The 13,025-nt window shown below is 51.0% G+C and overlaps 1 protein-coding gene across 1 annotated transcript; it reads right to left on the bottom strand.

Moving 5' to 3' along the window:
- Positions 1 to 554: 554 nt before the first annotated feature.
- On the bottom strand, positions 555 to 12,651 carry LOC119454333 (E3 ubiquitin-protein ligase MARCHF2). Its single transcript, XM_037716291.1, has 3 exons — positions 12,524 to 12,651; positions 10,734 to 11,066; positions 555 to 767 (listed from the first exon to the last, which is right to left on the bottom strand). The coding sequence occupies exons 1-3, from the start codon at positions 12,649 to 12,651 to the stop codon at positions 626 to 628; spliced, it is 603 nt and encodes a 200-aa protein (XP_037572219.1). The 3' UTR covers positions 555 to 625.
- Between the last annotated feature and the right edge of the window lie 374 nt (positions 12,652 to 13,025).

Genomic DNA, 13,025 nt, shown 5'->3' with positions numbered 1-13,025 from the left:
TGACGCGATTCGCGAAAATTAAATGCCAAAAATTTAACTAGGGAAGGTGGGTTTGTTGTACTCAGCGACACTCCGCAAACTTTGTGCCTGTTGATAATTATTTTGAGCTCTGCAGCACTTTGTTGCGGTCAAAACGACAAGTAAGCTCTTGAGGACGGCCTAAGCCAATTCTTCGGCCCATGCACTCTCTGATGGGTATTATTTCAAAATAATTCCTAATCTACCTGCCCTTGGGCAAGAGGTGGTGAAATTACATTACTGTTTAAGGAACCTTAGTTTCTTTATATGTAAAAGCTTACTTAAGCTTGTACTTGGTCAGAAAAAAAATTACTTTTGGTACGCACCATTGACACTTACTGGCTCGTCCGTGGATCCGCCATTCGGTGCGGCGGATGATGATGAAATATAGAATCGGAGGAAATGGCAAACCTTGCGTACGCCTTTTGTCTATAACGACTGCTGCAGTCACTTTCAGCTCAGCAGGACTGCTTTACTTCGCAAGCATTTCTCGCCTGAAGAGACCATCCGCCATCATTCTCACACATATACAGTCATGGGCAGAGCCGCCTTTTATTTGCTGCCAGAGGCGCAACTAAATTTTGATGCGAGCTTCGCATGCTCTGCATCAGTTGGGAGCCAGCGGCGTCTTCCGGGCCTGGCAGGGCGGAAGTTCGCCGCGTGGCGGTCGGCTCTCGTTGTCCTCTGGCAGCAGGATGCGCATCTCGGCGTTCAGCAGGCACCAGCGGCGCGAGCTCTCCCATGCCATCCTGCGAGGACGGGTGTGCATCTATCGATGGTAACAGAACAATGCCAACACGCCATGGCGCAATAGTGAGCCTGCGCCCTCTTCCGGTCGCGCGTGTTTATATGTCACTGTATTATATGCCAGATCGTTTTCTGCGTTTGCAAGTATCGTATGCCTCAAGTACGGATATGATTTGGCGCCTAATAGACGGCGAAATCGATTTCTAAATTTGTGACTACAGCCGCAGAGAAAAACTGTTGAAAACCTGCGGGCTGCCGTTTTGCAGCCCGCCATCGACATTTTAGCCCACTTTGCTTCTGAGGAGAAAACAGGAATCCAACAAAACAACAGCTGAGGCCAAGTGTTTCTTTCAGAATCGCGCCTGTACGAACGTTTCACTTATACGCATCTCCTGCTTGAGCTGCAAGGTTGTCTTTCGGGCTTCACAGCGACGCGCTGTAGCCGATGACTATCGGCCGGCCGGCCGCCCCAAGCCGTGTTACGAGCGCACTTCGGGAGTGACACTTTAGTCTACGCGTTTCTAAACGGGAAAACATAGCGCACTCGCATTAAAAAAAAAAAAAAAAAAAAAAGGCGACAGACTACGAACGCTTTTTGTGATGATGTAGATTAAAAAGTCAGGTATTTCTAAAAAGTGATTGTTTGATACACTGTATTATTTATAAAAACAAACTTATAATCTATGTTTTTTTTTCAAAAAAACGAAAAGATTTTTTATTATAAGAGTGTGGCAAGTCAATGCCGGCCAAGAAAAAATGTCTAGCCAATGCAGAACGACATAGCGGTGTGCGACGAGGCGGCATTTGATCCTGCTAGAACAGAATATGAGCGCTATTATCTGTGCGCAAGAGCTGTTCAACCACTAAAATGAACTTCTGTGTCCCTTTTTTATGCATTACATTTTGTAACATTAAAACCGCTGGCGGCGAAGGCTACGCACTCGGCCAGCAAAGTGCGTTCCGTGAACGCACTTCGACCGGAGCACACTCTTCTGTGAGTGACACTCCACTTGCGACGTTTAGATTAGGCAAAGTGCACTTAAACCGAGTGACACTCTCCGTAAGTGCACTCAACTTGCCCGCTTGACAGGGGTAGTTTCACCTTCCGCCGCTTACATCATCCTGAAGTCCTTGGGGCCGTCTAACCATCTTTGAAAATAAAGCTTTTTTACAATTTATCGGTCCTTAATGGTTCATCATGTGTGATTGATGATCAGATATGTTAATGCTGTCACTATCACTGACGCATCGTTTTTCAGCCTTTTATGCAAGGGTAATCCGCAAATCTGATATATATATATATATATATATATATATATATATATACACGGGGTGATCATTTTTAGTTACGGAATATTTCAATATTTCCTGCGGCAGATAGCATAATTCTGAGCTGGATTATTCGAAGAGGCAGACATCATTAGCACGATAAATCGAAACACATATTCAACTAATTAAAATAACTAATTAACTTCTTAATGAATTACATTACGACACATTTCGAAATTTACGAATGGTAGCCGGTGAGTATCAAGACGTATCCACTTGAAATGAATTTCCAGCATGGCACCAGTTTCGTGATATTTTCCCAAAGTGTGGGATGAAATACATAGGCGTTCCAGTTAATTTTGTGCTTCAATGTACAAAAGTGCACTCTTGAAGATGCCTCACCAACTAGCCCAAGCAACCGCTTTGCTCAGTCACAAAAATTCTTTTGTTAAAAAAAAAAGTCGCAGTCCCGCCCGAAAGGCGAAGCATCGATTGCGATAGCAAATTAGTAGACAGCTATACGAATAAGAATAGTAGCTTTCACGGCCGTATAAACTCGTAAACATTCGCTTACAAACTAAATGAACATGCATAGTGTCACGCGCGCAAACATAAACACATCTCACTCGATGAACGCGGACACCAGCTCTCAAAACGCTGGCGTGAGGAAGAGCGGCAGCAGCAGCGAGCGAATTGGCCTTCGTGCTGCCTCTCACTTCAACGCGAACTAAGCAGCGAGAACACAGCGCACACGAAGCTATGAGCCCTCGGCTCACCTAGAATCTGCACTAATCGCAGATCGCTGTCAATAGAGAGTTATAGCTCAGCGGGTTTACGGGCCAGCGTAACGAGCGGGCGAGCGGAGAGGGCAGCGAAGCGTCGCACCAAAAAGTTTTAGCTCAGCGATCCGTCGCTCGGTTGAACTGAGTCAGAACCACGGAGTAAGATAAATCTTACTCCGTGGTCAGAACTGAGCGCGATTCCTCGCCACCTGTCGGACAAGGTTGGAGTTAGCGTCAGCTCGCGGCCAAGCGCTCGCTTCGGGTTCTCGATCGCGGTCATCCACTTCAAATCGTCGCCAAACGGCCTCGTAGCTGAAACCTCTCGCAGTATACAGAGGTCCTCTTCAGTGGTGAAACACATCCGTGGCTTTTTCGCCTCCAGGCGAGCCAGAGCCGCGTTTGAATACGACGCCGACGACATGGGGCTGGTCGCGCGGGTGGTCGCCATGTTTGTTATTAGTGATTTTATTGAAGAAGAAAATGACGCTTATTTCTGCTGCCCAATAGGGAGCACGGCGCAGCGTCATGGGAAGGGGAACAAGGAGATAAAGATGTTGAGAGGAAGGGAAGAGAATGAGAAGCAGCAAGAGTCTCATCCGATCATGGAGGAGGCTGGTGATGGAGGCGGGGGCCTGCTGGGGGCGAGCGCTTGCGATGGGCGGTAATCCCGTCCAATTCACAAACTCCAAAAGGCTATGGAGAGCTTGGAGGTGGGGAGGCGACGGGAACAGGAGGTCGCTGGTTGTCACAGCAGGTAGACCATGGTTCCTGTAGGCAGTGATGACCCTTGAGCGGTCCTGTGCCAGCGCTGGGCAAGCACAGAGAAGGTGCGCGAGGGTCTCGGGGTCGCCGCAACGTTCGCAGGCCGGTGAGGTGGAGCGTCCCTTGGCGTGCAGCCGCGCCGCCGTTGTTGCGTCCCGAATCGGCCGGGCGCATTCTTGGATTGTTTCCCATCGTGGCAGGCCCTTTCATGAGCGTCGCCCAGACGGCGACAGTGTCAGACACCGACGAGACGGGCAAACAAGCGCCCCAACTCGGCAGTGCCATTCTTTGGGTGCTTCCCCCGATGCCACCCCTTTCATCAGCGGCCGCCTACCTGGCGACGCGGCCGACAGCGGCAGTGACGTTCGGACAAAGAAGCTCACTTAGAAGCGACCGACCGCAACCGCCATTCCTGCGTTAGAAGCAGGGATTAGCGTGAAGGCCATTCTCCCGACCCTGGCAAAAAGAACGTCGGAGGGCAAGAAACTCAGTCACCGACTTTCGTGGAAGGAGTGTCAACCCCCTGTTTCCGGATTGCCTCGTCCTTGCTTGCTTCGAAGGTGCAACATTAGAGGCGGAGTTCAGCGAACAATACGATCCCTCTGATTGGCCGCATCAAGGTCATCTGATTCCCTAGTCGGGTTAACTAGGGAAGACCGATGTTTTATAAGGAGACACCTTGAGTGCAGTGGTGTGTCCTGTCGCGTTCTGATATGTGCTCAGACATGTAGTGAGCTGAGACTTTAAAAGCACTCCCCCATGGAGTGGGCTTCCATATTTGGAGCCACTGTAAATATGTAGAATAAACCCCTTTTTCTCTCGCTATACTCCCGGACGTACTCATCCCTTTGGCTGAAGGATCACCGGCCTAAACGCTACCCGAGTCTCAACACCGTCCAGACACAGCCCGTGCGCAGTCAAAGCAACGTTGCGCGTTCCCTCCTGGTAAGGCCTGGAAGTGGCCTGAGACCGTTGCCGTTTGCAACTCTGGCATCCGGGTGGACGGTTGTGAGCAGTTTTTTCAGGCGCTGCCTCGAAAAATCCGAGGAAGCAATTGCTCGTGTGAGCGGCACTTCAGGATGGTGGGCGGTTTTGGCGAGGGTGTCCGCTGCCTCATTACCGGCTATTCCCACATGGGAAGGCAGCCAGTGAAACGAGATGGTGACCCCCGCGGCAGCCAATGCTGAGAACTTCGAGATGAGCAGGGCCTCCGTAAGCCCTGATCGGCGGTGGTTGATTAGGCTCTGGAGCGTTGGCTTCGAGTCGCAGAGCACTGCCACCGGTTGCCCAGGAGGGTCCTCAGCCAGGACATCAGCGGCTAGGTGGAGCCCCGCTAGTTCTGCCGTGGTGGAGCTCGCGGCGAAGGGGATCCGACATTGTCTGTTGACCGCCCTAACCGGAATGGTGCAGGCTGCAGCGGCCGATCCGTTCGCCATGACTGATCCATCTGTGTAGACCAGCAGACTTCCTTCCAGCTCCTCGTGGAGTTTGCACTGTTGCAGTGCTGCAGCTGGTGTCTGTCGTTTATTCGCTCCATTGAGCGAGAGGTGGACGTCCGCTGGTCGATGGTGTGGTGGAGGCAGCGCGATTGTCACAGGGGGGTCCGTGATCACCTGCTTGTACAGCAGGCACATGCAGAGCCTCACATCCGTGAGGACGGCTGGCTGCGGAGTCTAGCCAGCAGGTCTCCGCCATCCGGAGCACGATGAAGGCGGTCAATGTGCCCCAGGGGGCGTTCGAGCATCCTCAGCGAGAGCGGCCATTCACCAGCCTCTGCCAGTGTTGCAGCAACCGGTGAATGCTTTGGGAGCCCCAGGATGCTCCTAATATATAGCACCTCTGTGCAGACCCTCCAGCTGCTCTCTCCTGGCCGGTGTAAGGTTGACCGATGATGTTTATTTCGCAAAAACGCTGGTCCGCTGGGCGCGCTCCGCTGGGGAGAGGAAGCCGGCGGAGCGAAGGGCCCGCTCCGTAAACCGTAAACACGCTGGCCACGCCAGCGTACTGCACATGCGCAGTGGCGTCTCCGCTCGCCCGCTGGCCCGTAAACCCGCTGAGCTATACTCTAATATAGGGCCCGCGCTCAGCCGCGCCATACGCTTCCACTCGCACCTACAGCGTACGGCGCGCAGTCACGGTGTTATCGCACTTGGACTTTATACGGAACGTCACGGGGACGCTGACGGAGGAAATGCGCCCCGAGTGTCCATATAATTGCTATCGCACACAGTGCATTATTACGGCGAGTTTTATGGTGCATATATCCCTAAACTGGTGCAATTCTGGAATTTCATTCCAAGTGGATGCGCCTTGCAAACACATCGGCTACAATTCGTAAATTGCCATATGTGCCGTAAAGTAATTGATGGAGATGTTAATTCGTGTATTTTTGTTGATTAGTTGAATATGTGTTTCAATTTCTCGTGCAAGGAATGTCCTCGCCTCTGAATAATCCAGCTCAAGGTCTAGAATTGTTACCTGCAATTGCTGATTTTGAAAAATTCCGTAATATATTTATACACACAGATCCGAGATTCCGTATATATATATAAGCGGTCCGTAGGGCCACAAGTCAGAAAAGGTACGAACGCCGAAGATACGGCTTCAGGCGAGAGACGTGAACGATTTCGGTGGTGCGGCAACGGCGGTCAGTAGCCGTGCTAACAGGAGCGATGCGATAGTTTACGGCAGATGTTCTTTCAAGCACGGTGTACGGGCCGAAATACCTGTGAAGAAATTTTTCACAGAGCCCCGGCACTCGAACAGGTGTCCACAGGAGCACATCGTCGCCTGGGCGGAACAAAATCACACGACGCGTCGCATCACAACGGACTTTCCTCTTGTTCTGAATGGTCGCGGTGTTGGTACTCGCAATTTCACGGCAGTGGGCGATGCGGGCGGCGACCTCTTCAGGAAGAGATGTAGATGGGACGAAGGGCGTAGAGAGAAAGGTGGTGTACGTCCAAAACAAATGACGGTGCACGGCCGTACACGAGGAAGAAGAGGATGTAGTTTGTTGTGCGTTGAGCGGCAGTGTTATAAGCAAACGTGACAAAAGGAAGTATAGTGTCTCAGTTTTTGTGGTCGGGTTTTGGAGACAATGTCGGACAGTGTTCGATGGAAACGCTCGGTAAGACCATTGGTTTGGGGATGATACGCTGATGTAGTCTTATGGATGGTGTTTGAGGCCTGCAGGACTTCAGCAAGAACATGCGAAAGAAATGTCTTGCCATGGTCACTCAGAAGAAGACGAGGCGCGCCGTGGCGCAAGATAATGACGTGCAGGGACAAACTCGGCGACTTCAGAGGCAGCACCAGAAGGAAGAGCTGCCGTCTCAGTGTAGCGAGTGAGATGGTCTACGGCGGTGACAATCCAGCGGTGACCCGCGGGTGTAAGCGGAAGGGCACGCGGGTGTAAGCGGGTGTAAGCGGTGGTATAAGTCCATCCACACGAATTCGAAGGGAACGGACGGGCACGGCAACGGTTGTAAAGTGCCGGCGGGAAGAACGTTTTCGGTGTTGGCATGACGCGCACGAAACGACGTACTTGTTTTTGGCCGGGCCAAAAACAGCTAGTCCTAATGCGGTCGTAGGTTTTGTGAAATCCTAAGTGGCCAGCCGTTGCGTCATCGTGAAACGCTTGTAAAACTTGTAGTTGAAGTGAGCGAGAGACGACCTGGACCCATCGGTTACCGGTAGGGTGGTAAACTTGCCGAAATAATGATACACCATGTAGTTTAAAACGTGCAAGTTGTCGTCTTAAGCGGCTGTTGGGAGGACGGGATAAGCCAGTGAGCCGGTCGATAATTGTGCGGCAGTATATATCTGCACGTTGGAGGGAGGCGAGGTCTCCGGATGAAAGAATGTCTATCGAGGTCACGAACCGTACCGGGGCCATCGCCTTGGTCGATTGGCTGGGCGGTGCTGAACGGATGGATGGTGAAACATGGGCATTTGGCGACAGCGGGCAGCGAGACAAAGCGTCAGCATCTTGGTGTTGCCTGCCAGACCTATATGTGACAGTGTCGGTTGGCGAGAGAATTCGAGGCAGGACCCAAGGGCGATGAAGTACGGTGGAATGATGACGGAGAACGACGACGGGGTGAGCGAGACATGCCTTGGGACAGCGGAGGTGAGGGCGAGCGACGTGACGAGGATATGTAGGGTCCAGGAACGTAGGCGTAGGATCTGGGAGCATAGTCCTCTCTCATAGGCGGAATAACCACGTCGTTCATCTTGCTGGTGCCGGCTGCAGAAACGGGATATGTGACTCCGAATGCCACAGTAGAAACATACTGGGCGTGCAGGGCGCCATGGAGAGTAGCATGATTGTGCAGGGGCCTGCGCTGCCATCGATGCCAGGTGGTCACAGACAACGTCAGCAGGTGCGGACGGAACTGGTACCTCGAAGCAACCTCTGCATAAGGCCCACAAACAGGCGCAGGGGACCGGGCACGTGCGACACTTGTCAGGGACGCCAGTTCTTCTTTGGAAGGAGGAGAAGTTGGGAGGAGGAGGAGCGCGCACAGACGCAATGGATGTGTTGGCGGTAGCATGGCCGTGAAGCTCCTCTCTCACAACTATGATGCGGATGAGCGCTCGCAATTCATCATTGTCGGTAAGGCGAGCGTCGCAGGAGGCGCGTGGAAGACGAAAGGAGGAGAGCGTGGCAAGGCGTTGACATGTCGTGATGATATCACGAACTGTAGCAGGGCTCTGAATGACAAGAGCGTTAAAGGCAACGGTGTTGATGCCCTTCAGGATATGGCGGATACGGTACTCCTCGGACATGTCACTCTGAGCGCGACGGCAGATGGCCAGGACGTCCTTCAATGTAGGAGGTGCGAGATTCGTTTGCTCCCTAGATGCGGGTGGCGAGCGTCCTGTTTCGCTACTTCGGAGCGCCCAGCAGACGTGCCGAATATCTGACGCAGCTACTCAGTAAAATTGGACCAATCAGGAAAGTCGCGCTCATGGTTGAAAAACCACATTTTAGCGACCTCATTGTGGAGCTTGTGGGCTCGTCCCAATGGGTGTAAGCACTCGCCCTGTCGTAATGGTCAAGCCAGTCTTCCCGTCTTTGCCCGAATGCCAGAAAAGACTGAGGATCGCGTTGGGTGCGTGACGGACCAAGTAGGCCCAGATGGTTGAGCCGGGGTGGTTGTAGCAGTGGAAGCGTCGGTTTGTGCCATGACTGTTGTTGGCGAGCACAGCCGTCGACCAGAGCGGAGCTCCAGGGGTGACCGGTAGAGCAAGAGGACGTGGGAAACAAACGCACGCTCTACCACTTGTAAGACGACGCCGCCAGGTACGAAGACAGATCCTTTATATTATAATGCAGCCGCGCGAGCTAGCCAGCGAGCACCAACAGGACAAACGATGCTGATGATTATGAGGATGGATATATGCAAATGTAGACGATGATAACCTATACAGCGCTCACATATATATATATATATATATATATATAGTGAGAGAGATGTGTGTGGTCAGATGGTCAGATGACTTGTTGTTGCTCCCCACTTGAAAACTATAGTTGGTACGCCGCTGAAGCAGTCGTATCCTACACGTATACGGACGCCAGGGAGTCTAATTCAATATGTCCTGTTCATTTTCTGGCCAAATGTTCTTTGATTGCCTCTCCTAAGCGAAGCAGTAGTGACTACAAATCTCGGAGTGCTCAGTATACTCACGTGACCTGAGCAAAAAGGTTGCCATACCGCCAGAAGCTTGACGACCACCCATCGATTGAATGGAAGAAATAATACCTCCTTGAGCTGCGTGCACTTCACCTCTATCGATCGCATCGTTGTAGCCATTTACAAGTATAGATGATGTGGTTATCATCGAAGAGCGCTCTATAAGTATTTGGTCGCTGGGACGAGTCGCAGAAGTCTTCCCTGACCAAGATGAAGCAACACGAGCCTGCCGTGAGATACTCAAGATGGCAAGTTTATAAAAATACCAGTGCAGAAACTGTAAAACCTCGTGTTGTACCGTGTGTACCGGGAGCTTCGTGCTGCTGGTCGCTTCATGGCATCGCCGAAAGTTCGTTTAAGCAACCTCCAGCACTATAGGCGCGCAGGAAGACGGCTCGCCCTTAGCCCTGGAACCCGCTGCAGGTGACCTCCAGCATACGGTGCGCGGGCTGCGTAGAACTTTTCGAAGCCACGGCCGGGCTACAGTATAGGAGACGCAAGCTCCCTTCTCCTAGCGCGCACTCGATCATGAGACCTCCAACATTTGGCGCGTCGCGCGCGGAATTAAAGACGGCGAACTGTGATTAAAGTACGCTCTAACAGAGTGTCGAACCAAAATCTTTTACGTTGCGGTTTCGTTTCGCTATACCGAAAACGGTTCAGCACGGTTCAACTTGGAGTGAAAAAAAAAAAAATTCCGGTTGAAACCGGTTTGAAGCGATTCAAGTTTATTTGCATAACCGAAGGATAATGACAAGGAAAACAGCACAAACTTATTTTGTGCAAAAGCTTGACGCTGCTGCTAAGCTGCCCTGAAAGAGTACGTCTTCAGGCCGCACGTAGCGGCAAAGGAATGATGCAGATCGAACACCAATGCTGGACTCAATGTGAAGCGATGCTCTAGTGAAGGAGAGAGAGGAAAATATATTGAGAAAACGCAGAGAGTGCTCTGTAGAATGCTGCTCTGTTCAGAAGGAAAGTGAAGAGGAGAAAAATTAGGACTGAGGAGTAATGATGAGGGCAGGCAGTAAGATGCGATTATACAGGGCGGTTTTTTTAGCTGCACCAATTTTTGAAAAAATTGCCTGTGGCAGATGGCAAAATTCTAACCCTTCATCTAAATTACTTGCTGAGGCGGCCATTACTTCTGCGAGAAATCAAATGCTTAATTGACTAATTAACATAATACGCTAAAAATTTTGACTAATTACTTCACGGCACATATGTTAATCTACGAATTCTAGCGAGTATGCAAGGCATATCGACTTAGAACGAATTCTTAAGGACGGCACAGGTATCGAGATACGCGCCGTCAAACTTGCGGTAAAAATGCACTGTTGTTCCGCTTACTTTTTATAGAAAACGCTGTTTTATGCATTGAAGCGCCAAATTAACTGGAACGACAATGCATTTCGTCGGACATTAATATATCGAAAGTGTGGGAACGTGCTCGCACCTGAAGGCTACGAAGGGGAAGACGGACCAGAGCAGGGACTGGCCCAGGAGGGCAGCGGCGTTCAGCAACTGGTACATCCAGGGCAGGCGGACCCACATGCGCACACTCAGTATCCAGGCGAACGCGAACACGTGCAGCAAGCTCAGGCTGAACAGGACGCCCAGCAGTGCGTACACAAGCGGCTCCTTGCGGCCCTCCGGGTGACGAAGCAGGTCGCAGAAGGTCCTCGCCGTCCTCCGCAGGATCGGGTAGCTGTAGTGGCAGATGTTGCACTCTTCCTCCCTACGTTCCGAGACCCACCGTTCCATGCACGGCTTGTGCGCAAAGCCGATGCTGCGCTGCACGAGTGGGCACTTGTTGTCATGCTTGAAGTTTGCCTACGCTATTGACTCTGCGTACAAACGTCCCAAGTGGGTATGGCATCTGCGCATGCAGCAGTGCTGCTAGCTGACACTCTCTTTTGGGGAGTGCTAAATTCGTGTTTAAATTAAGCAAGCCGCTTGCATCCGATACTTCTAAAATCTATATCCAACGTGGATACCGCGTTAATGGGGGCACAAACTTGGCAAAGTGGGTCGACATTGTACTAGTAACTCATGAAGGAGGGGCAACATGTTTTTTTTTTTTTTTTTCCCTCCAACATAAACACGTGACACGCGGGAAGCGTTATATTCAGCAAACTGGCTGAACCGATTCGCCAGTAAACTAAAACATAGTCAAAATCATTGTTGCGCCTCGTGGAAACATACTTTGTATATTAATTGAAGATAATCGTTAAAGATCATAATTTTGAAGCAGCGAGTAAATATGCATGGATATCTTAAGTTTTGCAAACCTCACATGATAAATGAGAGTTCCCTGCTGACATATTAAGGCAGCAGAGATTAAGGACAAAGGAGACAAGAACAAAACAGACGCCACGAGTGTTGATGTCGAACCAGGTGTCGTTAAAATATGTCCAACCTAGCCAATAAACTCGTGCTACCCTTACCATGATTGCGTGAGCATATCGCATCAGCAGGCCGACTAAAGCGAAACACTATATCTTACTTGCATGTTCGCATCGAGAGTGCTGCGGCGGGGTTCCTCGATTCGCTTCTTGATGCAGTATATGTGTAATGGAGCTGCACTAATGCCGTTTGTGTAGATTATTGCCTCCCCCACCTTTTTTTTTTCAAGAAATATATATATTTTTTAACGCCTCAACTCTTCATGTGTAAAAACAGCCTCCACAGAACGCGCCTTTAGGAAGCGTGCAATCGAAAACGTTTTGAAGAGTGATAAGCGCACGAAATGTATGGGCTCCTTCTTAAATGTCCTTCCGGGGGCCAACATGCGGTACTTCCAGCCGCATATGGATATTCATTTTGCTGGCAAGGACTACAAGACATGCGACGTCAGCCGGCACGATGAGAAACGTGATGAGACGCGCATACCTCCCGACGGCTGGTGACCGCAGACTACGTTACGGGCCAGCACGCAACGAACGGCGCTTGATGCGAAGTGTTTGTTCACGTAGGGCATCCCTGGACACGACGGGATAATCTTTAAGTACACCCACGGTATAGGGGACCGCCTCGTTGACTCCCGCCAGCAGCGGGCAAAAGTTCGCCTGGATATTTAGGAGTTCTAACAAGGCAATTGAAATATACACAAAGGAATACATAAAAATGCACCAGAACACGGGCGCTGCGCGCATATTTTGTGCCCATTTCTTTGGTTCAGTTGGTGCGCTGGAAGAACGACAAAATGAACAAATTCGTCCAAATTGCGCTTCGGGAGCTACTTACCTCGGCATAGGCAAGGCTGCAGTAGGGAACCACAGCTGACCCTCGGAAACAGATGCGGATATGTCGGCGTCGTCGGGCTTCGTGTTCTTGCTAGAGGGCCCAGCAGGGGTGGCACTCAGCGAGTCCATGCCACCGCAGGCGCCTCCGGCGCGGCGGCTTCGTCCTCATCATCTTCGCCTCGCGATGATCATAACACTTCGCGCTAGCCCCAGAAAATTGGACGCGGCCTTTCGTTTGCCTGTTAGCGGGCGAATCGTTATTTTTCGCCACGAGGTCGCTTTTAGAAGTCACTGATTTTAACTGGGTGCTGCGCCTTGCGAAGAACTTACCGAACAGAGGGCAAAAACGCAATGAATCATTGATGCAACCGGCAACCGAATTGACAGCGATGTCATGAGGACGAAGGTGATACATGACAGGCCCTTGCGTCAATAAACCACACTAATCAATCAATCAAGGTGATACATGGTGCTGTCCAGGCAAGTATGGCGATGGCATGTGT

Source organism: Dermacentor silvarum, chromosome 5 (assembly GCF_013339745.2).
Source record: "Dermacentor silvarum isolate Dsil-2018 chromosome 5, BIME_Dsil_1.4, whole genome shotgun sequence".
Taxonomy (NCBI): Eukaryota; Metazoa; Arthropoda; class Arachnida; order Ixodida; family Ixodidae; genus Dermacentor; species Dermacentor silvarum.
Note: the sequence above shows the minus strand (reverse complement) of the source record. Positions and strands in the feature narration are given on the sequence as shown.

What these genes read in the sequence shown, in the direction of transcription:
- LOC119454333 (XM_037716291.1), bottom strand. Translation starts at nt 12,651, where the DNA reads ATGGACTCGCTGAGTGCCACCCCTGCTGGGCCCTCTAGCAAGAACACG. An exon ending in GCAGCCTTGCCTATGCCGAG is followed by an intron (nt 11,067 to 12,523) that starts GTAAGTAGCTCC and finishes CGTGCAGCGCAG; the next exon opens with CATCGGCTTTGCGCACAAGC. An exon ending in TTCCCCTTCGTAGCCTTCAG is followed by an intron (nt 768 to 10,733) that starts GTGCGAGCACGT and finishes CCGTCCTCGCAG; the next exon opens with GATGGCATGGGAGAGCTCGC.